General features: G+C 46.3%; 1 protein-coding gene across 1 annotated transcript in view; it reads left to right on the top strand.

Annotated features, from left to right (window-relative positions):
• The window catches only part of LOC147700971 (transmembrane protease serine 5-like), a 257795-nt gene extending 233002 nt beyond the window's left edge, over positions 1 to 24793 (top strand). The window contains exons 13-15 of the mRNA XM_086929282.1: positions 7958 to 8100; positions 10342 to 10494; positions 24654 to 24793. Of these exons, the coding sequence (XP_086785408.1) occupies positions 7958 to 8100; positions 10342 to 10494; positions 24654 to 24674 (317 nt within the window). The 3' untranslated portion in view covers positions 24675 to 24793. The remainder of the gene's footprint in view (positions 1 to 7957; positions 8101 to 10341; positions 10495 to 24653) is intronic.
• The last annotated feature ends 456 nt before the right edge of the window (positions 24794 to 25249 follow it).

Here is a 25249-nt window from a genome sequence, read left to right on the forward strand (position 1 = left end):
TTTGGCCCATCCTTTATTCGTATGATTTCTGCTTTATACTATGCTCCCACAGCTCGATTATTTATTAATGGCCAGATTTCTAACCAATTTTCTCTTTTCAGAGGAACTCGTCAGGGTTGTCCCCTCTCCCCTCTTTTGTTTTTGCTGGGTATAGAACCATTTCTTAATTACATTCGAAAATGCGATAACATTCAAGGAATTACTATCAATGATATTACTGTTAAAACTTTAGCGTATGCTGATGATGTGTTATTTATTAGTAATCCTGTTTCCTCTGTTTTTGCTTGATATTATTTCTAAATATTCCATTGTGTCAAGTTATAAGTTAAATGTTAGTAAAACTGAATTTTTTCCACTAAATATGTTATGTACTCCTGATATGCTACCCTCACCAGATATTGTTTGGCAAAAGAGTACATTGAAATACCTTGGAATATTGTTTTCATCATCCCTTCATGCTACCTTGAAGTTAAATTGTGAGTTCATTCTTGAGTATATTAAGCAATAAACATCCAAATGGTCCTCCCTTCATCTTTCCTGGTGGGGGAGAATGGAATCTATTAAAATGACTATTGCCCCTAAAATATTTTATTCTCTTGCTATGATCCCAACTCAATTTCCACTCAAATTTTATAAAGATATTGACAAACTTTTATCGAAATTTTTATGGAATAATAAACCTCCCTGTATTGCTTATAAAAAATTAAAAATTCCCAAATGTCAAGTTGGTTTTGCCCTACCTGATTTCTTTTTGTATCATAAGGCATTTATCCTTAAACAGAGTTCATTATGGTTTAATATTTCCCCTTTGCTTAATCCCCCAATCTGGTTTCATATTGAGACTTCCCTTGTAAAACCTTTTTCTTTACTGTCCTTGTTAACCATGTCTCCTGTATCTAAAATTGTACATTCCCCTTCCATAATCAAATCATCGAGATTAATATTTAATGATTTGGACTCCAATTTTGAATCCCCTTTACTTTCTACAGGGCATTTGTCCTTATGGCATAGTGCCTTAATCAAATTAAATAGGAATATTTATTTTTGGTCTTCCTGGATTGATAAAGGTATTTTTTATTTTAGAGATGTTTTCTTGGATGAGGCATTTATTCCATTTACTCAACTCCAATCAAAATTCAATCTGCCTTTATCTGATCTGTTAAAATATCAATTTCTCTGTAATTCTATTTTAGATTCTTTCCCAAATGGCATTCCTTCTAAAATGACAGCTGATTTTTTGCTTTATGTTAATACTGTTTCTTTATCCTCTAAAGCGGTGTCTGTATTTTATAAGAAACTTACCGTATCCTTAGGTTCCAATGTTGATACAATTTCCACTTTTTGGAATAATGAGTTATCTTTATCTCTACCAAACGATTCCTGGTCATTAATATGGACTCATTCTATTTCTGGATGTTTACCAGTGTCAATTTATCAAACTAATGCTTCTATTTTATTTAACTCCTTATGGACACTTGATGACTTTTTAACAAAGACCAACATGGCCATTGATAATGAAATTACCAAAATGCAACATAGAGTTTCTATCGAGTTAGACGCGGCTAGACTATCCCAGGACCTAGCCATGTCAAAAAGGTCATCCTTAGGTAAAATTGTCTCCGCCAAAACTCCTGAGCACCCGTTAATAACAACAGAGGCAGTTATTCATCATCCTACAGTCACTTTTCCATCTGTGCAAGCTATTACCTCTGGCCCGACTTCTCCCAATCCTGAGCCAAAGTCTCTTCCCCCTGTACTAGATTTAAATATCCCCAACAGAAATTCTGAGGAGAATCATGTGGTTGTGAGTCCCAATCATCATAGGGTTGTTAATCAAAAAAGAAAAAGCATTGCTAGATCAGCCTATGCTAAAAAGAAGGCCAAAATCGCAAGGGCACAATTCTTTAACAATAGAAGACCCCCTGTATTAAGCAGGGTGGATGAAGATGTGCCCCAAGCTGACCTAAGTCTCAGTGATGTAGAGCCCTGTACAAGCACAGATAAAGTTGAATTAGATATATTAGCCAATGAGGCTCGCTCACATCTCGTCGCGGGGATTAATGGAGGACCCGTGTGCGAGTTAGAGGGGAGTGATGAAAACTTTTTAAGAATAGTATGGGAGACCCTGAAAAAGCTTGTATCTCCCCTTGAACTCAGACTCTCACGCATAGAAAATCATCTGCTAGAAATGGACAAGACTATTGTCACACTAGCTAGCCTTAGCCTTAAGCAAATGGAACCAAACATTTTACTGGGAGAAGAGAATATTGCGCAGGTACCAGTAGCAGCTCCACCAGTTCAGTCCCCACCCAAACCAGTACCCAAACCACGTACAAAGGCTTATAATCCCACAGCCACTATTCCCCAAACTACTGCCCCCACTCCCCGCCCCGTTCAATGTATGCCACCTACCAAGCAGGTTGCTGCCCCTAGACCAAATAACACTGTGACTCATCGTACATACCCACAGGGATCCCGAAATGTACATAATTTTCGCGGGGGTTTTATAGATCTACCCCCGGATGCAAGGCCCTATGTCGTGATCTTGGCTGGAGTGCCTGTATTGGAGACACAATCCCAGGAGAACTTCTGGTCTTTAAAAAATAAGGTAATTCACTGGCTTAATACAAATAGACAATTACCTAATCATTTAAGAAGTAATGTCCTAATGGTGCGTAGGGTCCCTTGGATAGGCCCAACTTCTAAATCCATACCTGGTGACTGTATTGTTGTCTCCTTTGCAGATCCTCACACGGCACAACATTTATGCTCTTGGGATGCACGAGGTGAAAATTCTACAATTGTTGTTAGACCACTTACTTTCTTCTACCCCCCCCGTGGCCAAGTTTAAATCAAGATGGGAATTGGTCATTAGCTCGAAACCCAGTGCGGGGTGGGCGACTGGATGGATGGCAAGGTCGCAATGGTTGTTGGGAAGGGGCCCCAACTTTCAATTGGTATGGATGTTTAGATGAGGTCGACTGACTTACGAGGATAAAGGCACCTGCTTATGACCCTGAATATATTCCCCTTTCTGTGAGTTCTGTCTCTATTTCACCTGAACATTGTGAAGACACTGTATGTCTGTCCGAAGGTCCCAGTCAGAGCCTGAGTTTGAGTCCTGTCCTTAAGATTACTGAAACCAGGGTGGCGGATGTTAACTTACTAGAGACTAACCCTGCCTGTAGCCAAGTGGGGTTGCTCAAAGTGGTCTCCTGGAACATAGCAGGGTTAAGGGGTTGTTTGGATAATGAAGATTGGGCCGAATACATCGACACCTTTGACATTGTAGTGCTGCAGGAGAGCTGGGCAACAGCCCCGTTATTTAGAGCAGGATACTTAAATTACTATAAACCTGCTATCCAGGGCCTAAAGGGAAGAGCCTCTGGAGGATTGGTGGTGTGGATTAGACACTCTCTGGGATACCGACCATCCGAAATTCTGGTGAACAACCCGGACCTCTTATGTATCAAACTCAACAGGGGAAATGATCGGAGTCTCGTGTTAATAAATATTTATTCCCGGGGCTGCCAAGGAGGTCGTAAACAGCCAGTCTTGAATGACCTCGATTTGCTTTTGAGGGAATTAGGTAGTGACAATTTTATCCTAGTGGCAGGGGATTTAAATTGTTCATTCGAACCTATCCTTAATTTAGTGGAGAATGCGGGTGTCGATGAGGATACTGTTTGGAACATCCCGCCATTCACCATAAGCAAGGGTGTCAGGGGAACCGAGGCGGCACTTCTCTGGACAGGATTTTGTTTGGAGTGGGGGTTGAGGGCAGTGAATGGGCGCACACCCTCTGATCAGTCTGGTCAACCTACCTTTAATAATGGGGTTAGTATGAGTCGGATAGACTATGTACTAGTCAAACTAGATCTTTGGCCTTTCGTGGTTGATATGGAGGTTGTGGTTCGGCCAGAGAGTGATAATAACCCTCTCTCATTGGGACTCAGAATACCCGGTGCGGGTGTTGGACCCTCTGCAACAGCAGTTTTAACATCTGATGTCATCCTGTGTAATGACAGAAGACAGGTAAAATGGACTAAGGTCATTGCAGACCCACCCCTTATCAAAGACATAGAGGAGGTAGCAAAGCAAACAATGGGCGTCATGGCGGATCTTCCATCTCACGCTGGTGTTAACTCCCAAATAATCGATTTACATGAGAAATGCTTTAGGGAACTAAAAATGTTGCTCACTAAGCCACTAAGGTTAAAGAAAGATAATGCTCGCAAAAGGTGGTATAATAAGAGTTGTAGGGTAGCACATAGTAAATTACTTTCTGCACTTAAAACCAGGGACATTAATGACATTAAAATTGCCCGGTCGTCATATAAACAAATATTGTGGGCAGCTAAGAGGGAGTGGTATGATAAATATTGGGCAGAACTCCTTGTGGCGTGCCAATCATCCAACCAAACAAAGTTTTGGGAGACTGTAAAGTGGGGCAGGAATCCCGATTCCCAAATACCTGTGAACCATGTTTCTGCAGTAGATTGGGTGGTCTTCTATTCTGCCCAATTTAAAGACATGAGTGCAGTACATGAAACACAGCAGGTGCATACAGCAGATCTGACTCCCTTCGATGGGGCAGTGCTTACCTTTTCATGCACTGAGACAGAGCATGCCCTTGGTTCGGTACAGTCAGGGAAAGCACCTGGACTGGATGCAATCCCAGCTGATCTTTTAATTGAATCTTGATGTATGGGTCCCGTACATAACCAAGTTGGCCAACGCCATTGCAGCAGGGGCTAGGATCCCCGACTCCTGGAAAGGGGCGGAGATCTTACCTGTTTTTAAAAAAGGGGACTGTTCAATCCCAGGAAATTACCGCCCTATAAGTCTGATAGACTCACTTCAAAAAATAGTTGCTAGGATGGTACTGGCAAGAATACAGGGGTGGATCGAGTTGGAAAACATATTGTCCCCCATGCAAGCTGGGTTCAGACTGGGCACTAGCACCATAGACCAGGTCTTTAGTCTTACAATGTTATATTGGAAGGTGGTTCTGTTGGGTGGAGGGGTAATTTATGCCGCTTTTGTGGACCTTAAGTCGGCTTTCGACTTGGTTCCAAGAGCTAAATTGTGGGACTCACTGAGACTTATGGGCCTACCCGTAGAACTTCTGGACATAGTTATGAGATTACACGAGGACAACTTTGCCAGAGTTAGGTGGGGTAAACAAGGACAGGTGACCGACAGCTTCCCGGTGACACGTGGGGTGCGCCAGGGATGGGTGTTGGCCCCTACTCTTTTTCTCCTGTTCATCAACCAGGTAGTCAATTTTTTTTCCACATCCCAGACAGATGCACCATCTTTGGGCGGGTCTAAATACCCGATGTTAATTTTTGCTGACGACACTCTGCTTCTCTCTAAAACTCACAGTGGGTTACAAACAGCCCTGAATAGGTTTGCAGAGTTTTGCAGGGTAAATGACCTACAGATTAATGTTGATAAAACCAAATTTATGGTCTTCAGTAATAAAAATCCAATCACTAGCTCTGTTAGCTTGAATGGTGTTCTGAAAGAACAGGTGAAGACAATGACTTATCTGGGTGTGACTCTGGATTATCATCTAAATTGGAAACCCCAGATTGAGGCATTATACCTCAAATTTGTACGACTCACGGGTTGTTTGCTTCTGGAACAAAAGAAATCCCTGACTAAACGAATCACCCCTGTATTAAAAATCTATGAAGCTAAGATAAATGCAGCCACTTTGTACGGTGCGGATATCTGGGGTTTTAAAGACTTATCCCTCCTGGTCAAAGCACAGAATAAGTTCTTGCGAAATTTAGTAGGCCTTCCTCAGTCTACACCCATAAAACCGCTGTTGCTAGACTTAGGTTGTAAACCCTTAAATGAGATGGCCCGGTTCCGCTTGGTGGCATTATGGCGACGGATCTGGACGACTCCGGAGCTTAGCCTTTTTGCCAAAGAATTAGACGAGGTTAAATCTTTGTGGGGAGCTTCTGGAATCCCATGGCTTAGGTAAGTGAAAAAGGTTTTGCTTGAAATGGGTCTCCATCAGCTCTGGATTAATCCGGGGGGGTTCCATCTTTCCCTCCAAACAAGATTTTAAAGACCAGTTTTGGGCATCTGTTAAATTAACTACAGTCATCCAATCGGAACTTACTAATTTAACAGGTCTTTTTCTGACTTATAAACTGACACCTTCCCTTGAGCCATATTGGGACGTGATTTGTAAAACCCTCGACCGGAAATGATATCATCAATTCCGTGTCGGGACGCTCCCTATCAACTCTTTTACTGCTAAGTGGAATGTGAATTCAAATAATTGTTGTCCTTGGTGTCCAGGTCATCTAGAGAGCATTGGTCACTTTTTTTTTGCCTGCCCAGCCTATCGTGCCCCACGCCTAAAATGGATTAAACCCTTATGTTGTAGACTGGATAGCAAGGGGTACCTTGAAGCCCTGAGGCTTTTTCGTACTAACCTGTCAGAGTTTATTGTGGTCGGTGTGGCCAAGTTCCTAGGTTGGGCATGGATAATTCTCACCAGGAATTTGAACATTTTATGATGGTTTTATATATTGATGCTGATTTATAATAGATAATGTCCAAAGGCATTTTATTGTAAAGTCTTTATCAATTGTTTAATAACTTTTTAAATGTTCTACCGACATGATGTTTTATTAATATTTCATGAATTGTTTATTGTCTTTTATGAATTTTATTTCGAAATAAAGACTTACTGAAACTGAAGTTGGGGAATTAATTCCTCTTCAATCCTGAGGGTCCCTGGGGTCCAACAAGCCCACAAGGTACTTCCAGTAAGCGCCACTGCGCTGCGTTACAGAGAGGTGGCCCAGGCCACACCTCTTTTTACACCACTCTGCAACTCAGCTCGGGTCTTTTTTTTCAAATTTATTTTTTTAAGAAGGGGAGCTGTGTGTCCCCCCTTTTTTCCTATTTCATTGGCCTGGGTCCTGGTTTGAAGTGTTGACAGCCAATTAGAATGCAGCTCGTGATCAGCATGGTGCGCGGATCCTCTGTGCCTCTATATATCGAAACTTTTATTATTTGATTTTCTCAGCAACTACTGAACGGATTTACATCATTTAAAAAAAAGAGTGCTTTCTGAAACAGGCACTACCTTTTTGCCAAATGTGGTGTAATTCTGTTCAGCAGTTCGAGCTGTAGCCGTGTCTAAAGTTTCCTATGGGAAATGCATTTTTTTTTACCTTTTTTTTAAATTTCTCAGGAACTAATGAACGGATTTACACCATTTAACAAAAATAGTTCTTTCTGAAACAAGGGCTACCTTTTTGCCAAATTTGGTGCAATTCCGTTCAGCAGTTCGGGCGGTAGGCGTGTCTAAAGTTTCCTATGGGAATTAACATGGAGAAAACACGTTTTGGGACCCCCCCTTTTTTCTCAGCCCCCGCTTACCGAATGCCCCCGAAACATTCAAGATAAGAGCTGACTAGAGCGCCTCACTAGTTTTGAAAATTTCACGAAGATTCGTCAACCGAACCAGTTTTTTGTGAAAGAAAAAAATGCTTTTAAGAGAAACAAGGTCCTAACTAGAACTACCTACTGGTAGCTGACGACCGCCAGTAGGTAAGGTAATATTACATATATATATATATATATATATATATATATATATAAAAACTTTGTTACTCTCCTCAAATATCACCCGGGAAGTGTGATTTTTTAAAATCATTTTTTCAGTAGTCTGACTGACTGTTGTTACTCTTTTGGCATTGGTATTCTCTTAGCAGTCTGGCTCCATTTTAGGCAGGCAGTGATCCATCTCTTAGCTTTCCAGTAAACACAATCTTAGACTGAAGCCTTTGAAGACATTATAAGAAGAAGCCCTGTTCCTTCACTCCCCAAAGTCATCACATGGTGGTCAAGGTGTCATCCCAAACCCCATTAGGGAACTCTTACTCTGTGGTGAAGTAATACTTTCTGCTCTCTTTCTTTTCAGGAAAAGTCTCTCCAGTCCTCAGGGAAGCCAAACTGCAGTTGATCGATGCTGTAACGTGCAACCAATCGCGGTACTATGATGGCACCATCACCCCTCGCATGATGTGCGCTGGGTACCTGGATGGCACTGTGGACACCTGCCAGGTGAGTCCTTCGCTTCCTGCCCTAACTTCTCTCCATATCAGTCTTGTGCTCCTGATTCTGAAATACTGCAGGATTATAGATTCACATATTTTTGAATAGTGCCTGGTGTCAGCTGGAGATTCCCTTGTGAAAATAGATGAGTACATTCTAAACTGCCACAAAACTTCTGTCTATAAGCAGTAGGGCTTGTTTTCACCCACCTATGTTTGTTCTGCTAACGCAGTAGCTCAACCCATAACTAACAAATTAGTTTGTTTCTTCATCACATATTATCCTGAGGGAATCCTACAAGGAGTTGCTTCTCTACTTGCCAAATTTAAATATAAAATATTTTGTTACTATACCCTTTGTTACAAAGGTTTGTGTCTAAGATTGTTTCTATTAAACACTGTATCGAGCAGTGGCGAAACAATGGTATCATGGGTTTAATGCAAGCATGGCAAATGACACTCATTTACTCATTGGAGGATATTAAAAGTATATATAATTGGGGTGCAGAGGGCCCCTCACAGCCCTAGGTGCAGGTGCCACTGCACCTGCTGAACCATTGATAGCTCCACCCCAGTAATGACACCCGTAATTATTTTCTGGTTACAATATTATGTTATGTTTTGCTATATCATGTGTGTCTGTATCGTGCTCAACTCACCCGGGAGGATATTCTGATGCTGAAACAGGAGCTGTATGGTCTGAGCCAGGGTCAAGTCTAGGTGAGAGCCATGTCTTTAGTTTCTTGAGGAATTCATGAATGGAGGAGGAGGCTCTGATGCACTGGGGCAGGTCATTGTAGGAGGTTATGCAACTTTTGTGGGGAGCCATTTGAAGGTCTTGAGCATCTTGTGTGTGTGGAAGCAGGAGACTGAGAATGCGCGCATGCGCTCACTTGTCCAATCATGGTGTTTTGGTTGTTGACTGCTATTCCAAAGTATTTTTTGCGTGGCTTGCCTGGAGGGTTGTGGGTCTGAGTTCAGTAGGCCTCTACATGGAGTCCCAGAGTGAGGTGTCTTTGCGGAAGATAACTACTTCTGTTCTAGAGGCAGTTGATTTTCATCCATCTGGCGATTTTGGTCATGCAGATGGGGAAATTGGACAGAGTGTTTGGCGTCTTGTCAGAGAGGGAGAGTATAAGCTGCAAAAAGAACAATTGATGGATGGAATCCTGGACAATGTCAAACATTGACCTCCAGTACAAATATCTGGGCCTAAAGCCACTGTTTCCTTTGCTTGCCACGCCATTCCAGTTTGTTTCCAGCCATATGAAAATCAGTCTTGACCCTGTTCCTCATGGGAACAGTCCAGCCCAAACTGCCAGGCCAGGTCCTCCCTGGAACGGAAACAAGAACCTAGAGACCGGTTTCAGGGTATCACCCCTCATCAGTTGGGTTTGCTTGACTCCGGTGCGATGGCTGGCATTGGACTCACTTCTGGGCATACCCATCCCACTTGGGGTAACAAATACAAAGAAAAAACAATTGATTGACAGATTGCTCAACAAGGTCAAACATTCACCCCCAGTACAAAGATCTGGACGTAAATGCATTGTTTATTATCAGTGTGAGATAGGCCATACACAATGCAATAACTGCATTAGAAAAGGAAAAGGTCTCATTTTAAAGAGGCAGGCAGCAAGCGCTCTTAAGAAGACTCCCATGAAGTCTGTACAAGACCATCACACCCCAGCTTGTGAGATCTACAAACTGTTCTCAAGTTGAACTGGGAAAGTGAGGGCGATGATGATGGAATCAAGGAAAAAGCAATCCCTTATGTAGGAAAAAAACGCCTGCTTATACCATTTTTTCAAAAAGCTGCCGACTGTTTAAAAGGTTTAGTGCTGAAGGCTTTCCGAGGCCACTTAAGGAGCTACGTCCCATTCCCCTTCAGTCAAGAATCCTCATACCATTTGTTCTCCGCTGAGCCTCAGGCACTTCACAGTAATGGCTTCTTTGTTGAAAGCACCAACGTCTGCCCCAGTGTCTGGAACTATCCCTCTGCTGCCACTTCACAATGTCAATACTATAGAAGTTTCTGTTAGCATTCCCAGCAGGTAAGGCTCTCATTATGAGCTGGACGCCAAGGGCTGATATGTGCACACAGAAGACTCAGGGGGGATTATAAATCAGAGAAATGTGATTATGGTATTTACTGAGTGAGTTAAATGTCCTGCCCTACTCACACAGCTTGTAATCAGGGCCCCTGACATTCTCGTTATCTGAGTGACATACTTCATTTCTTTTTTTGTAGGGTGATTCTGGCGGACCCCTTGTGTGCCAGGAGGATGGGCTGTGGTGGCAGGTGGGCATCGTGAGCTGGGGAGAAGGCTGTGGCAGGCCCAATCGGCCAGGGGTCTATGCCAACCTCACTGTGCTGCTGGACTGGGTCTACCACCGGCTACAGGTGAGGGAGCAGTGTCTGCAAGCATCAAGCACCCAGTCAACTACAGAAGTGGCTCTACAGCTGTGCTAACCTCTGGAGCCATGCATGTGCCTGGACACCCTCCAGGGTGACAAGCAACGCTCTACAAATTACATTACATGCCTACAGGCAACAAGTTTTGTATCCATGGGCCAGAGCCATCCATGCCTAAAAGTGATGGGCTCTGATTCCCTGTGCCAGTCTCTTAAGTCATCCTTTCCTAAAGTTGTCAGGTTCTGTATCCCTGTACCAACCAGCCCTAGCAGGGGCACTGTGCTGCAGTGCCAGTCCCCATCTCTACTATTTGTTACAGATTCTGTATCATTAAACCAGTCCCAAGAGGCGGCAGGCTATGTATCCTGTGACCATCTTCTGAATCGTCTAGGTAGATGGTGTATGAAAATATGATAGAATATTGTCTGACATCAATATTGCGTCCTAAACATTGGAGTTAATAATAGAAAGTCTACACCCCATTTGACAACATATATGTCAGACAATATTTCCAACTATGATACACTGACACGCAACCCTCTTGCCATTGTAGTGACATGCTCTGTACTCTGCAACCCTCTAGCCATAGTAGTGACACGTTCTGTACCGCAGCTAACCTCTAGCCATAGTAGTGACAGGCTCTGTACTTCTGCGACAATCTAGTCGTAGTAGTGATATGTTCTGTACCTCTGCGACCCTCTAGTCATAGTAGTGACATGTCCTGTACTTCTGCGGCCCTCTAGACGTAGCAGTGACATGTTCTGCATCCCTAATCATAATAATAATATCAGTATGTGCAAAGCGCACAGCTACCTCCGGAGAGATGTGCCAGCGATGGGGGCCGTCAGTAAGAGTAAGCGAGCTATTGCCCAGATTCACTCTAGACACAGTAGTGACATGTTCTGTACCTCTGTGACCCTCTAGTCGTAGAAGTTACATGTTGTGTACCTCTATGACCGTCTATCCATAGCAGTGACATGTTCTGTACCTCTTCGGCCTTCTAGATGTAGCAGTGCCATGCTTTGCATCCCTACGACCCTCTGTGACCTTCTAGTCGTAGTAGTGACCTGCTCTGTACCTCTCTGACCCTCAAGCCCTAGTAGTGACATGCTCTGTACCTTTGCGACCCTCTAGCCATAGTAGTGACATGCTCTGTACCCTTGTGACCCTCTAGCCCTTAGTAGTGACATGCTCTGTACCTTTGCCACCCTCTAGCCATAGTAGGGACATGCTATGTACCTCTGCAACCATCTTGTCATAGTAGTGACATGCTGTGTACCCTTGTGACCCTCTAGCCATAGTAGTGACATGCTCTGTACTTCTGCAACCATCGTGTCATAGTAGTGACATGCTCTGTACCTTTGCCACCCTCTAGCCATAGTAGGGACATGCTCTGTACCTCTGCAACCATCTTGTCATAGTTGTGACATGCTCTGTATCCTTGTGACCCTCTAGTCATAGAAGTGACATGCTCTGTACTTCTGCAACCATCGTGTCATAGTAGTGACATGCTCTGTACCTTTGCCACCCTCTATCGATAGTAGTGACATGCTCTGTACCTTTACGACCCTATAGTCATAGTGCTGACATGCTCTGTACCTTTGCGACCCTCTAGCCATACTAGTGACATGCTCTGTACCTCTGCAACCATCTTGTCATAGTAGTGACATGCTCTGTATCCTTGTGACCCTCTAGTCATAGAAGTGACATGCTCTGCACCTTTGCGACCCTCTATCGATAGTAGTGACATGCTCTGTACCTTTACGACCCTATAGTCATAGTGCTGACATGCTCTGTACCTTTGCGACCCTCTAGCCATACTAGTGACATGCTCTGTACCTCTGCAACCATCTTGTCATAGTAGTGACATGCTCTGTACCCTTGAGACCCTCTAGTCATAGAAGTGACATGCTCTGCACCTTTGCGACCCTCTAGCGATAGTAGTGACATGCTCTGAACCTTTGCGACCCTCTAGCCCTAGTAGTGACATGCTCTGTACCTCTGCAACCATCTTGTCATAGTAGTGACATGCTCTGTACCCGTGTGACCCTCTAGTCATAGAAGTGACATGCTCTGCACCTTTGCGACCCTCTATCGATAGTAGTGACATGCTCTGTACCTTTGCGACCCTCTAGCCATAGTAGTGACATGCTCTGCACCTCAGTGCGAATCCCCGATCCCTTCAGGAAAGGAAGTAACATCCTCCATATCTCTGCACAAGTCTCGTGACAGACACTCTTAAACGGTGCATGCCTTGTGTCTCTGACGCCTTTAGCTGTAGAAAGAACATGTTATCATTTCTCTACATCTAATGAAGAAAAATCACCTAGGCAACTATTGGTCTATTAAATATACAAGACCATTATTCCCACATGATATGTAATGTAAAGACTCAGTGTACAACAATTATCAGTAAAAAAATATTTTTATTCATACAAATTTGTTTAAAAAGACCATTGTGAGTTATATATTATTCCTTGGAAAAAACATATATGGGGTAACAACATCACAGCATAAACAACAATAACAGTGATAGATGTTTTTCAGATACTGCATACAACAGGCAAAGCTGTGTGTTCTATACATATGGTCCATAAAGGAAGAAATGCACAATCAATCATAAAGGGAACTGAATACAAATTTATGAAGATAATAATAAACAAAACATCATAAATACAATAAACTTGAAGGTGCAGTTGAGTGGCTTTTAATTAATGATGAATCTTCATAGTATCTACGTGTGTTTCTGCCATAGAATAAAAAAATGTACACTGAGTGTCAATAAAAGCTAACACATAAGAAATGGTTAAAACCCTCTAGCTGCATAGATACAAACAAGCACAGATATTAACGTGAGGGAAGAGAGATCGTCATCACCAGACCAAGTGCGTCTCTGGCTAGTTCATGGACAAAAAATGTATGGAGTTACTGTGAGATAGTAAGAGACATGAAAAGATAGCTTGGATAGGCCAGACAGATTAAAAGGAGCCAGATTGTGTCTCTCTTTACCTGAAAATAATTTTTTACGTCGTATTTTACGAAAGAATGTCAAGATGTCTTGATAAAGTTTGAATACGTTGGTAGTTGTGTAAGGCATGAAAGAAAGTCCTTTAGACAATATAGTCATACAGAGAGTGTCTAGAAACACAGAGGATAAGTTAAAAATGGGTATCAAATTCCCTGTCTCCAGTACTGGCCATTTCTTTTTTTGTTTCTAAATCTTTTTATTAAACATACTCGACATAGAGGTACAATTCACATATAGGTCAATAACAGGGTGGACAGCGAAATCCAGATACATACAGATACAGTAGGATAATGTATGGAAATCACGGGGAGGGGGGATCATCACAATTAGGGTTACAGGGAGGAGTACATATATTGCCATGATATTCATTCCTTGAAGCCCAAACCTTAGACCATTTTCGGGGACAGCCCCGGGCTGCGTACACTCGAGGTCCTTCTTCCAATCCGCAATTTTAGGAGCATGTGGCGCCCCCCAGAGTTGAGCTATGTTTCTCTTAGCAATCATGCAGCCCTGTGTGACCCATTGTATGGCGTGTGCATTGAGGTTGATAGGTCCCAGATGTTGAGGAGGCATCTAGGGGCCTCCAGCTTAATTTCAATTGCCAGTATTTCACTCATTACATCGTGAATTTTGCGCCAATACCCTTGGATTGGGTCGCAGTGCCATATGATGTGTATGAACGTGCCCGTGTGGGTGCATCTCCGCCTGCAAAACCCATCTGTCGGACCCCCCATGTGTATCAGGTGGAGACCCGTAATGTAAATTCTATGCAGTATCTTTAGATACACTAGGCGGAGACGTGCAGGGATGGCAACTGTTTTGGGGGAGGAGACTGCTGTCTGCCAGTTTTCGTCATCTAATTTGATCCCGTCTCCGACCTATTTCTCTCGGAAGGACATCAGAGAATTGTTAATGAGTTTCCTGTAAGTCAGGCAAATAGTTTTTTCAGGTTGGTGGTCGTCAAGTAATCTGTCCTCTAGTTTGGGAATAGTCAGGAGGGGAGGAGTCACGGGGCATTACTGTTTGTAGTGCATGTCGGATTTGCAGGTAATGAAAACGCTCCGACTCTGCCATAGCGTATTGACGCTGCAGGGCGTCGAAGGTGTTCACGTAATTTTTGTCCCAAAGGTCTCTGATGTAGGAGATGCCGATTAGATCCCATTTATCGAATGCTTTGGAGTTGTCCAGGTCACCTAGCCTCTGGGAGTCCCCCAGAGGAGTGGCAAGAGTCAGTCTACTGTCCAGCCTAACGATTTAGTAGCTGAATGCCAGATCTTGACTGTGTGGTTGGTGGGATCAGTAAGTGGGTACATGTTTGGCTTATAGTATAAGGCTCGGGTGTAGGTTCTATTTGGAAGGATCCATCTGTCCATATTGATCCCCGGGTCATCAGGCCACCCATAGGTGCCATGGTTTATTGCTGTAAGATGTGCTGCCCAATAGTATTTCTTGATGTCGGGCATTCCGATGCCCCCATCGTACCAACTGAGCGTAAGTTTTGATAACGCAATACGTGGTCATCCATCCCAAAGAAGATCCCGCTGGAGTCCATATATTTCTTTAAAGTACGAATTTGGGACAGGGTCGGCCAAGTTCTGAAGGACATAGAGGAAGCGGGGCAGGGACATCATTTTAAAAAGGGCAGCCTTTCCCAACAAAGAGAGTGAAAGCGATTTCCAGTTTGTAATATCACGTTTGAGCCTTTGCAGCGAGGGAACAAGGTTGCAGGCAAACCAGAGTCAGCTATCAAGCGAGATGAATATACCCATGTATTTGAAGCCTTCTGAAACTATTGGTATGGGGCAGCTTCGGGGTATCGTGGGGGGAGGGGGTCTCCACATAGGACAAATAGGAGAGATTTCTGCCAATTAATACAAAACCTGGAGTATCTGCCAAAGATGGCCAAGATGTCAAATACAGCGATAAGGGACTGTTTGGCGGACGCAAGATATGAGAGGATGTGGTCTGCATTTAAGGAGATACGATCCTCCCAATCTGCCGACCATCGTAGACCTCGGATCATCACATCCCGATGAATCCAAGCTGCAAAGGGCTCGAGGGCCAAGGCGAATAACAAGGGAGAGATGGGACATCCCTTTCGGGTCCCCCGGCTGAGTAAAAAGGTATCTGATTTTTTGTTGTACACGACTACCTGTGCCATAGGGAAGCTGTACAGCAAGCGCACGTACTGACTAAAACCCAGTCCAAATCCCAACTTTGTGAGGACAGCTAAAAGGTAGGGCTATTCGATTGTGTCGAAAGCCATAGTGGCTTCGAGGGAGACAATGACTGCATCTTCACGGATAGTCAGCACCCTGCCCAATACCCCATGGAGTCTGCGCAGGTTTAAGGCAGTGTTTCTTCTGGGCATAAACCCCGATTGATCCGGGTGTACCAGACCGCTTATTACCTTAAGCAGCCTGTTTGCAAGCACTTTGGCCAAGATTTTAGGTTCTGCATTAAGCAATGAGATAGGCGGTAGGAGCCGCAGTCAGTTTTGGGTTTCCCTTCCTTATGAATTGCGACAATGGTTTCAATTCTTTGATCCAGGGGCAGTGACCCTCATTCTAGGCTGTTTTCGAACATAGATTTCAGGTATGGGGCTAACTTATCTGGACGGAGCTTGTAAAGTTCGATCGGGATCCCGTTTGGGCCAAGAGCCTTGCCAGAGTGAAGTGCTCGGATTGCTGTTGCTATTTCGTCAGCGGTGAGGGCGCTATACATAAATGCCCGGTCACCGTCCGATAACAGAGGGAGAGAGATATCTTATAGGAGTTCGGCAGAGTCTGTCTCGGTATATGGCGCGACGGACTGTAGACTGTGTGAAAGTGTGTTGCAAAGTGGTCGACTATGTCTTGGGGATCTATTATGGGAGATCCCTCAGCACCACTTAGTTCGGGGACAAGTCTACTGGCATGTTCCTTTTTGTCCAACCAGGCGATTCATTTTCCTGCCTTATCTTCCCTGTCATAAAGTCGGCCCAGTCTGTCCTGCCCCAGTAGTTTGGCACAGTCAGTGACTAGAGCCCTATATTTGTCCTGTCGGAGACGTAGGGTATGAAGCACGGCAGGTGAAGGATCAGAATGGAAAACTTGCTAGAGACGATAAACCTCCTGCTCTACGTCGGTGATGTCTTTTACCTTGTCCTTTTTTGATCCCGCTATGAGAGAGAGAGCCTCACCTTGAACCACAGTTTTAAAGGCTTCCCACAATGTTTGCGGTGAGTTAGAGGTACACTCATCTACAGACCACCAGGACCCCGCACACAATTCAGCGAAGACATCGCTGACTTTATCAGCCCACACGTCCTCCCCTCCGAGGACTACATTCTCTTAGGGGACCTCAACTTCCACCTGGAAAAGAACAACGACAGCAACACCTCCACCCTTCTGGACAACCTCGCCAATCTCGGACTCAAACAACTGGTTAACACCCCCACCCACTCCGCCGGACACACGCTCGACCCAATCTTCTCCTCCAGCAAGTACGCCTCCTTCAACCACGCCACAGGACTCCACTGGACGGACCACAGCTGCGTCCACTTCAACTTCAGAAAGACCACGACCCACCACCACACACAACAAGTACCCCGCAGAAACTGGAACAAAATTACCACCGACCAGCTCACCACATCGCTAAATCAAAAAGCATCGGACCCAAATCAAGCAGCCATCAATCTCGCATAATGGATCACAAATGGCGCTGACGAATTAGCACCCATGAAAAACCATCACAAGCCAGGTAGCAAAAAAGCCCCCTGGTTCAATGACGACCTCAAAAACTCCAAAAAGAACTGCCGCACCCTCGAGAAAACCTGGCGAAAAAACCCAACCACAGACAACATGACCGCCCTCAAGGACGCCACCCGCAAACACCACCAGCTGATCCGATCCACCAAAAAATCAGCATTCAAGGATCGTCTCGACAACAACGCCCACAAAAGCAAGGAACTTTTCAGCATTGTCAAAGAGCTCACCAATCCCTGCTCCGGCACCAACGACATCACTCCCTCTCAAGACCTCTGCGACTCTCCAGCCTCGTTCTTCCACAGCAAAATTGCTGACATACATAATAGCTTCAACGACCAGTCCACCCCCCCCACCACCGAATTGAAGCTCCCCACCACCACGCTTTGCGCCTGGAACCCGATCAGTACCGAAGACACCATCTGCTTGATGAACTCCATCCACTCCGGATCACCAACCGACCCATGCCCCCACCACATTTTCAACAAGGCCAACTCCACCATCGCACCCCATCTCCGAGAAATCTGGAAACATGCCAAATTCAGTGCCCTCCTGAAGAGACCTACAGCAGACCCCACTGAACTCAAGAACTACCGCCCCATCTCGCTCCTCCCCTTCCCCGCCAAAGTCATAGAGAAGACCGTCAGCAGTCAGCTTGCCGCTTTCCTCGAGTTTAACGACTGCCTCGACCTCTCACAGTCCGGCTTCCGAGCCAAACACAGCACCGAGACCGCCCTCATCGCAGCCACGGATGACATCCGAACAGTACTCGACAACGGGGAAACAGCTGCCCTCATCCTCCTGGACCTCTCCGCAGCGTTCGACATGGTCTGTCATAGCACCCTGGTACAACGCCTATACAAGGATACAAGGAAAAGCATTGGATTGGATCATCTCGTTCCTCGCCGGAAGAACCCAGAGAGTCCGCCTCCCCCCTTTCAAATCAAAGGCTACCGAAGTCATCTGCGGCGTACCACAAGGATCATCACTCAGCCCCAACCTCGTCAAAGACTACATGAGCCCCCACGCAGCCATCGCACGCCAACACAACCTCAACATCTTCTCTTACGCTGACGACACACATCTGATCCTCTCCCTCACCAAAGACCCAAACATCGCCAAAACCAACCTACACAAAGGGATGAAAGAAGTAGCCGAGTGGATGAAGAGCAGCCGCCTAAAACTGAACTCAGACAAGACGGAAGTCCTCATCCTAGGATCATCCCCTTCCGCATGGGACGACTCATGGTGGCCACCAACCCTGGGCAGCGCACCCAAACCAACAGACCATGCTCGCAACCTGGGATTCATTCTAGACTCGTCCCTCTCGATGACCAGACAAGTCAACGCCATCACATCATCTTGCTTTAACATCTTACGTATGCTCAGAAAGATATTCCGATGGATCCCCACCGAAACAAGAAAGACGGTCACTCAAGCACTTATCACAAGCCGACTGGACTATGGAAACACCATATAGTCCAAACGAGAAAGGCTGTTGTGGGCCCCAGAGTGGAAAGTGTGTTGGATCTTGTCGGGGTGGTGCGTTCTCCAACCGTCCATTAACCCCATCGCTTCTAAGAAGCTAGAGAAGGAGTGTGCAGTGTGAGGGATTGTGCGGAGGGGATGTCTGTCCAGTGAGCCCAATATTATGGAGTTGAAGTCGCCGCTGAGCACGAGGTGTCCTTCCGGTAGCGCTAGCAGCACTGTGCTGAGATCAGTAAATGTTGTGGCCTGTAAGCCTGGAGGTGCATATACTGACATGAAAGTTATGGTTTGGCTCTCCCAGGTGCCCGTAATACCAACATATCTGCCACGGTCGTACATGTAGGTGGACGTAGGTGACAGGGGGAACGACTTCTTTTGCATGATGCCCACCCCTCTGGAATTGTACGCAAAGCCTGCATGCACAACCATCGAGTATCACCATCTATGCGTAGCTTTACAAGTGTTGCCAATGAGGTGAGTTTCTTGAAGCAGTACAATATCCGGTGCCAATCTCTTGATATATTGCAATATTATGCTACGTTTAATTTTGTCCCCCAACCCGTTAACATTCCAACTTAAGATTTTAACTTCCTTGTTACGCTGTACACCCATTGAACTGCAGGTAGAGCGCTGCGGCGGCCTCACCCACAGACCGTGACTGTACCATCAAAGTAATGTCGAGAATGATAAACAAAAACACAGAACAACTAAAGAAAATACCCCAGCCCAACAGCCCCGCACCCCGCTGCCCTACCCTCTGAGCTCAAAACTGCCCATCAAAAAACTAGCAGAGTGCCTGTCACCCAAAAAATTCAAGGAAGAAAAAACAGGGGTGGAAAGCTCTGGGCTCCGTGTCCTGCCCTATGCTACATCACTGTCCCACCCTTATTGAATATTGAACGTAAGACCATAGATAAGTCAGCAGTTCCTTTTAGATGAAATACCGTTACCACCCCTCCCCAGCCCGTCCCGCGCCAATTGTCCCCTTTACTTCTCTAAAAAGCGATCAAGTGGAGTTTCGACCATCGTTCGAAACTCCGCCTCAGGCCGGTCAGCTGTCCGCATGGCCCCCGGCTCCTCCCTCAGTTGAGTTTTTAGTCCCTTGATAGCCAATCCAGTCTGCAACTGCCTCAGGACGATCAAAGGACCATGCTCTTCCCTCCGCCTCGACTCGGAGGCGCGCTGGGTACAGCATCGAGTATTTCAGGCCCCTTTCTCTCAGGTCGCGTTTGACAGACAGGAATGATCTCTTCTGCTTCTGCACCCTTTGCGTGAAGTCCGGGAAAAAGGAGATATCGCAATTTTCGTACCGGTGGGGGGCACTGGCCCTGGAATTTTGGAGGATCACCTCTCTGTCCCGGTAGTTTAGGACATGAGCCAGCATGGGTCGCGGGGAAGGGCCTGGTTTGGGTCGGCCGCCCGGGACCCTGTGAGCCTGCTCGATCATGAAAAATTGACTGAGGCCTTTGGGTTGCAGGTGCTTGAGGATGAGGTCCTCAACGAACAGGTCCGGAGATTGCCCCTCTGATTTCTCCGGAAGTCCTATGATGCGGAGATTATTGCGGTGAAGTCGGCCTTCGTAGTCATCCAGCTTGAGGTCTGTGAGATTACGGGAGTCCTAAAGCTCCTGGACCTCTCTTTGCAACTGTGTGACATCACCCACTAGGCTGGTAGTCGTGATTTCCACCTGCTTCACCTTTTCATTAAGTTTCCCCATGTCGGCCCTAATAAGATTAATGTCAATGGCCACTGAGTCCAGGGAGGTCTTGACACCTGTGATGTGCCTCCATGACATCTTTGAGGGAAAGCTTAGGGTCCTCTTCCCCAGGGCCCCCTGCACCGTTTCCTCAGATGGGTGGCCCCATTGCAAGTCTTTGGGCACTGTGTACCGATCCAGCTTGTTGGTTTGGATTGGCTTCGGTCCCCTGGTCCCAGACCCCTTAGTGCGCTCCATTGTGGTAGCCAGGGTGAGTCACAGATGGCCGCAAGTTATCGGGGGTGGTAGGGTGAAGAAGTGCGCTGCTCCAGGATAGATGCAATGAGAGTGGTACTGAGAGTCTCGCACCCTATCCCATTCACCGCAAGGTTAGAGCCACAGCAGGTAGATAGTGCAAAAGGATCCCAATCCAAGAGGCAACTCCGAGCCCCGCAGGGTGAGTCTCACTGGGCACTGGAATCACCTGTTACAGTCCGAACGCTCTTGATCCCACGAGTAAGCGGAGAAGGCACAGGGGACCATCTGATTCTAAGAGGAGGGTCCGTGGGGGAACAACGATAGGAAAGACAGAAAAAGAAAGCTCACCAGTGAAGCAGTCTCGTAGTCTCGCTACCCTTAGCCATGCCACAGTCAGCCTACCTCGGTTGGCCTCAAAGTGGTGTGCAGATTTATGGCGCCAGTGCACCTCGAAGAGGTCGAAATTGCCGCTGTTGATGTTGTGTCTTGCGACCCTCCCTTCATGCACTCCCGCTATGCCTGGCGCACAACAGTGCCGCAGAGTCTCGAAGCCACCGTCATGAAGCCACAGGATGACTGGGGCTGCCGGTTGGTAGAGCCGTTGCCACGGGTCCCGGCTTCAGGCTTCTGTATGGGCCTCAATACACAGATGGCAAGGGGAGTCTGCTTGTTTACGGAGCAGGCAGAGGCGGGTCCGTCACAGTCAGGGACGCGCTCCCGCCACCAGCTGCTCCATGGCCGGCGCGCCCCAGTTCCCACCAGTTGCCCCCTCAGATTACGATCAGTACCTTGGTTACGGAGCTGTGATCGCCCCGCTGGTCCTTATAGTGAGCCCCTCTAGGTGCCAACGGCGATCAGAACCGTAGCGACGCTCCTATGTGCGGCACCGCAGCGGGGCAACAAATGCCAAGCTGACGTGCTTTTTGGGTTTCAGTTCCCACCTCGGGCCGCAAAAGAATGTAGGCACACAAGGAGGCAGCAATGGGGTAGGTGGAGTGAGAGGCTCCACTATGCGAGTCGCGCCGCCGCCATTTTGAGTCTCACGGCCGGTGCTCCCCAATTTTCTGCAGCTCTAGCCCTCTCACTCTCACCGGTGTGTCGGCGTGCCTGCGTTGATTGTACGGCCTTCCCAGGTCTTCAGCGATATCTCAGGCTGTTCCAGTGGCAAGTTATCGGGGGTGGTAGGGTGAAGAAGTGCGCTGCTCCAGGATAGATGCAATGAGAGTGGTACTGAGAGTCTCGCACCCTATCCCATTCACCGCAAGGTTAGAGCCACAGCAGGTAGATAGTGCAAAAGGATCCCAATCCAAGAGGCAACTCCGAGCCCCGCAGGGTGAGTCTCACTGGGCACTGGAATCACCTGTTACAGTCCGAACGCTCTTGATCCCACCAGTAAGCGGAGAAGGCACAGGGGACCATCTGATTCTAAGAGGAGGGTCCGTGGGGGAACAACGATAGGAAAGACAGAAAAAGAAAGCTCACCAGTGAAGCAGTCTCGCAGTCTCGCTACCCTTAGCCATGCCACAGTCAGCCTACCTCGGTTGGCCTCAAAGTGGTGTGCAGATTTATGGCGCCAGTGCACCTCGAAGAGGTCGAAATTGCCGCTGTTGATGTTGTGTCTTGCGACCCTCCCTTCATGCATTCCCGCTATGCCTGGCGCACAACAGTGCCGCAGAGTCTCGAAGCCACCGTCATGAAGCCACAGGATGACTGGGGCTGCCGGTTGGTAGAGCCGTTGCCACGGGTCCCGGCTTCAGGCTTCTGTATGGGCCTCAATACACAGATGGCAAGGGGAGTCTGCTTGTTTACGGAGCAGGCAGAGGCGGGTCCGTCACAGTCAGGGACGCGCTCCCGCCACCAGCTGCTCCATGGCCGGCGCGCCCCAGTTCCCACCAGTTGCCCCCTCAGATTACGATCAGTACCTTGGTTACGGAGCTGTGATCGCCCCGCTGGTCCTTATAGTGAGCCCCTCTAGGTGCCAACGGCGATCAGAACCGTAGCGACGCTCCTATGTGCGGCACCGCAGCGGGGCAACAAATGCCAAGCTGACGTGCTTTTTGGGTTTCAGTTCCCACCTCGGGCCGCAAAAGAATGTAGGCACACAAGGAGGCAGCAATGGGGTAGGTGGAGTGAGAGGCTCCACTATGCGAGTCGCGCCGCCGCCATTTTGAGTCTCACGGCCGGTGCTCTCCAATTTTCTGCAGCTCTAGCCCTCTCACTCTCACCGGTGTGTCGGCGTGCCTGCGTTGATTGTACCGCCTTCCCAGGTCTTCAGCGATATCTCAGGCTGCTCCAGTGGCAAAAAGTTGCGGCGGCGCCTAGCACTGAGGCGCCACCGCAGGGCGAGAGCGAGCTGGCTGGATCCCTTATGCGGGATGCTCCGCTGCTGTGGGCCCTGGCCTCAGGACCCCGTGTAGGCCGAAACTGTGAGAAGGAGATCACTCCCTTATTTTGCACGATTCATGCACCGGAGCAAGCGGGATGGGCTCTGCTGTCGATCCGGCTTCAGGGCCTGCAGTCGGGTGCTGCATATAGTGGCTCAGCATAGTTAAGGAATAAAACGGGCGACAGAGCACTCGGACTACGTGGCCCCAACTGGCCATTTCTTGTTTCCAACATGTGTTGTTTATTCAGCTGGTAGTACTTGATTTGAAAATTGACCCTGAAGTGGGACTGAAAGCAGGTTTTCTGACTGCATCTGCGGTTGCCAGGCTGGGCTAACAAAGGTTGCATCCTGCCTTGGTTAGAGTCAAATGGAGTACGTTGTCCTTGTTGATTAATATGGTGTGTATTCCCTAAAGTAATCCTGTACATCATGGCAATAGTAACCTAGACATTGGCTATCACCCTACTTATACTTATAATGCCATTTATTATCCCCATTTCTCATTCCCCACCCAGCTGACAGCATTTAATCGCCCAGCACTTGTATGATGTACATTTTCTGACCACAATCTTTGTGCTTTAGGTAAGCAAGCTTCTCTTTGATCTTGAGTTTACTTCATTACCCATGGTTCCTATGAGATCATGATTCTGGGCTTTATCTTCATGTTCTTTCTTGTCATGTCTCTTACTATCTCACGGTAACTCCATACATTTTTTGACCACAAACTACCAGGAGACGCACTTGGTCAGGTGATGGCGATCTCTCTTTCCTCACGTTAATATCTTTGCTTGTTTATATCGATGTAGTTAGAGGGTTTTAACCATTTCTTATGTGTTAGCTTTTTTTGAGACTCAGTGTACATTTTTTTATTCTTAGGCACAGGATTTATTGTGGCTCTCCTGATGAATGTGCCTTTCTCACCGAAATGCACGTAAATACTAAGAAGATTCATCATTAAATTAAAAGCCACTCAACTGCACCTTCAAGCTTATTGTATTTTAGATTTTTTGTTTATTATCATCTTTATGAATTTGTATACAGTTCACTTTATGATTTATTGTATATTTCTTCCTATATGGAGCATATGTATAGGACATACAGCTTTGCCTGTTGTATGCAGTATCTGAAAAACATCTATCACTGTTATTAATGTTGTTTATGCTGTGATGTTATTACCCCATATATGTTTTTCCAAGGAATAATACAGGACTTACAATGGTCTCACAATTTTGTATAAATAAAAAGATTGATAATTGTTGTACACCGAGTCTTTACATATCATGTGGGAATAATGGTCTTGCGTATTTAATAGACCAATAGTTACCATGGGGATTTTACATTGTTTAATCACAAATGGTCTCTGTTGCCAGAGATCAGGAGCCTAGCCAATACCTATATTCCTATTCACAACATTCACTGGAGTCGGAATAGTGAATATAGTAACAGAAAAGGAGAATTGCTCTTTTTCTTGGTGTCCCCTCACTCACCAGGGTTTTACATTGTAACATTTCTCTACTTCCAGCTCATGTATGTGTTTCTCTACAGGTTGATAACGAGATTCCTTGACGTGTGGTCCAACCCCTCGTGCTGAAATTATTAAACGAGAGCAAGCAGTCTGCCCTGGTGAGAAATGGCACAGCTAAATGGACAATTGGTGACTTGAAATAAAACATGGAAAACTCCTTAGTTTGTCTCTGAGAATTATTTCTGCTGCTGGGTGGTGGGGATGGGAAGGAAGCATCTCTCTGCTTCTAGATGAGACCTGGGAATCTAGCACCGAAGAGGTCTGCGATGAGTGCACTAGTGGACCCCTTCAAGCAGTCTCAAGATTGCTACTCATGGTGGAGGGACTGGAGCAGGTTACTGACTGTCCTCATGCTACTGATGGCACAGGGTCAGCTCTCAGTCAGAATATGAATGCATCTGCCTTCATTCCTGTTGCCTCATTGCTTCTGGACATAAACATACATGTCCACAGTATGTAACATGCCATAGCCATTCTAGTATATGTATGCTCACTAATATGTAGAACATGTTTGTCTTTCCATTATCCATGGACATCCAACAGGTAAAGCACTGCTGCCATTCCATTGTGTAAATATCTCCAGGAAGCAGCATTGACATACCAGTATTCACATGTC

The sequence above is a fragment of the Lissotriton vulgaris genome, chromosome 7 (genome assembly GCF_964263255.1).
Source record: "Lissotriton vulgaris chromosome 7, aLisVul1.2, whole genome shotgun sequence".
Lineage (NCBI taxonomy): Eukaryota > Metazoa > Chordata > Amphibia > Caudata > Salamandridae > Lissotriton > Lissotriton vulgaris.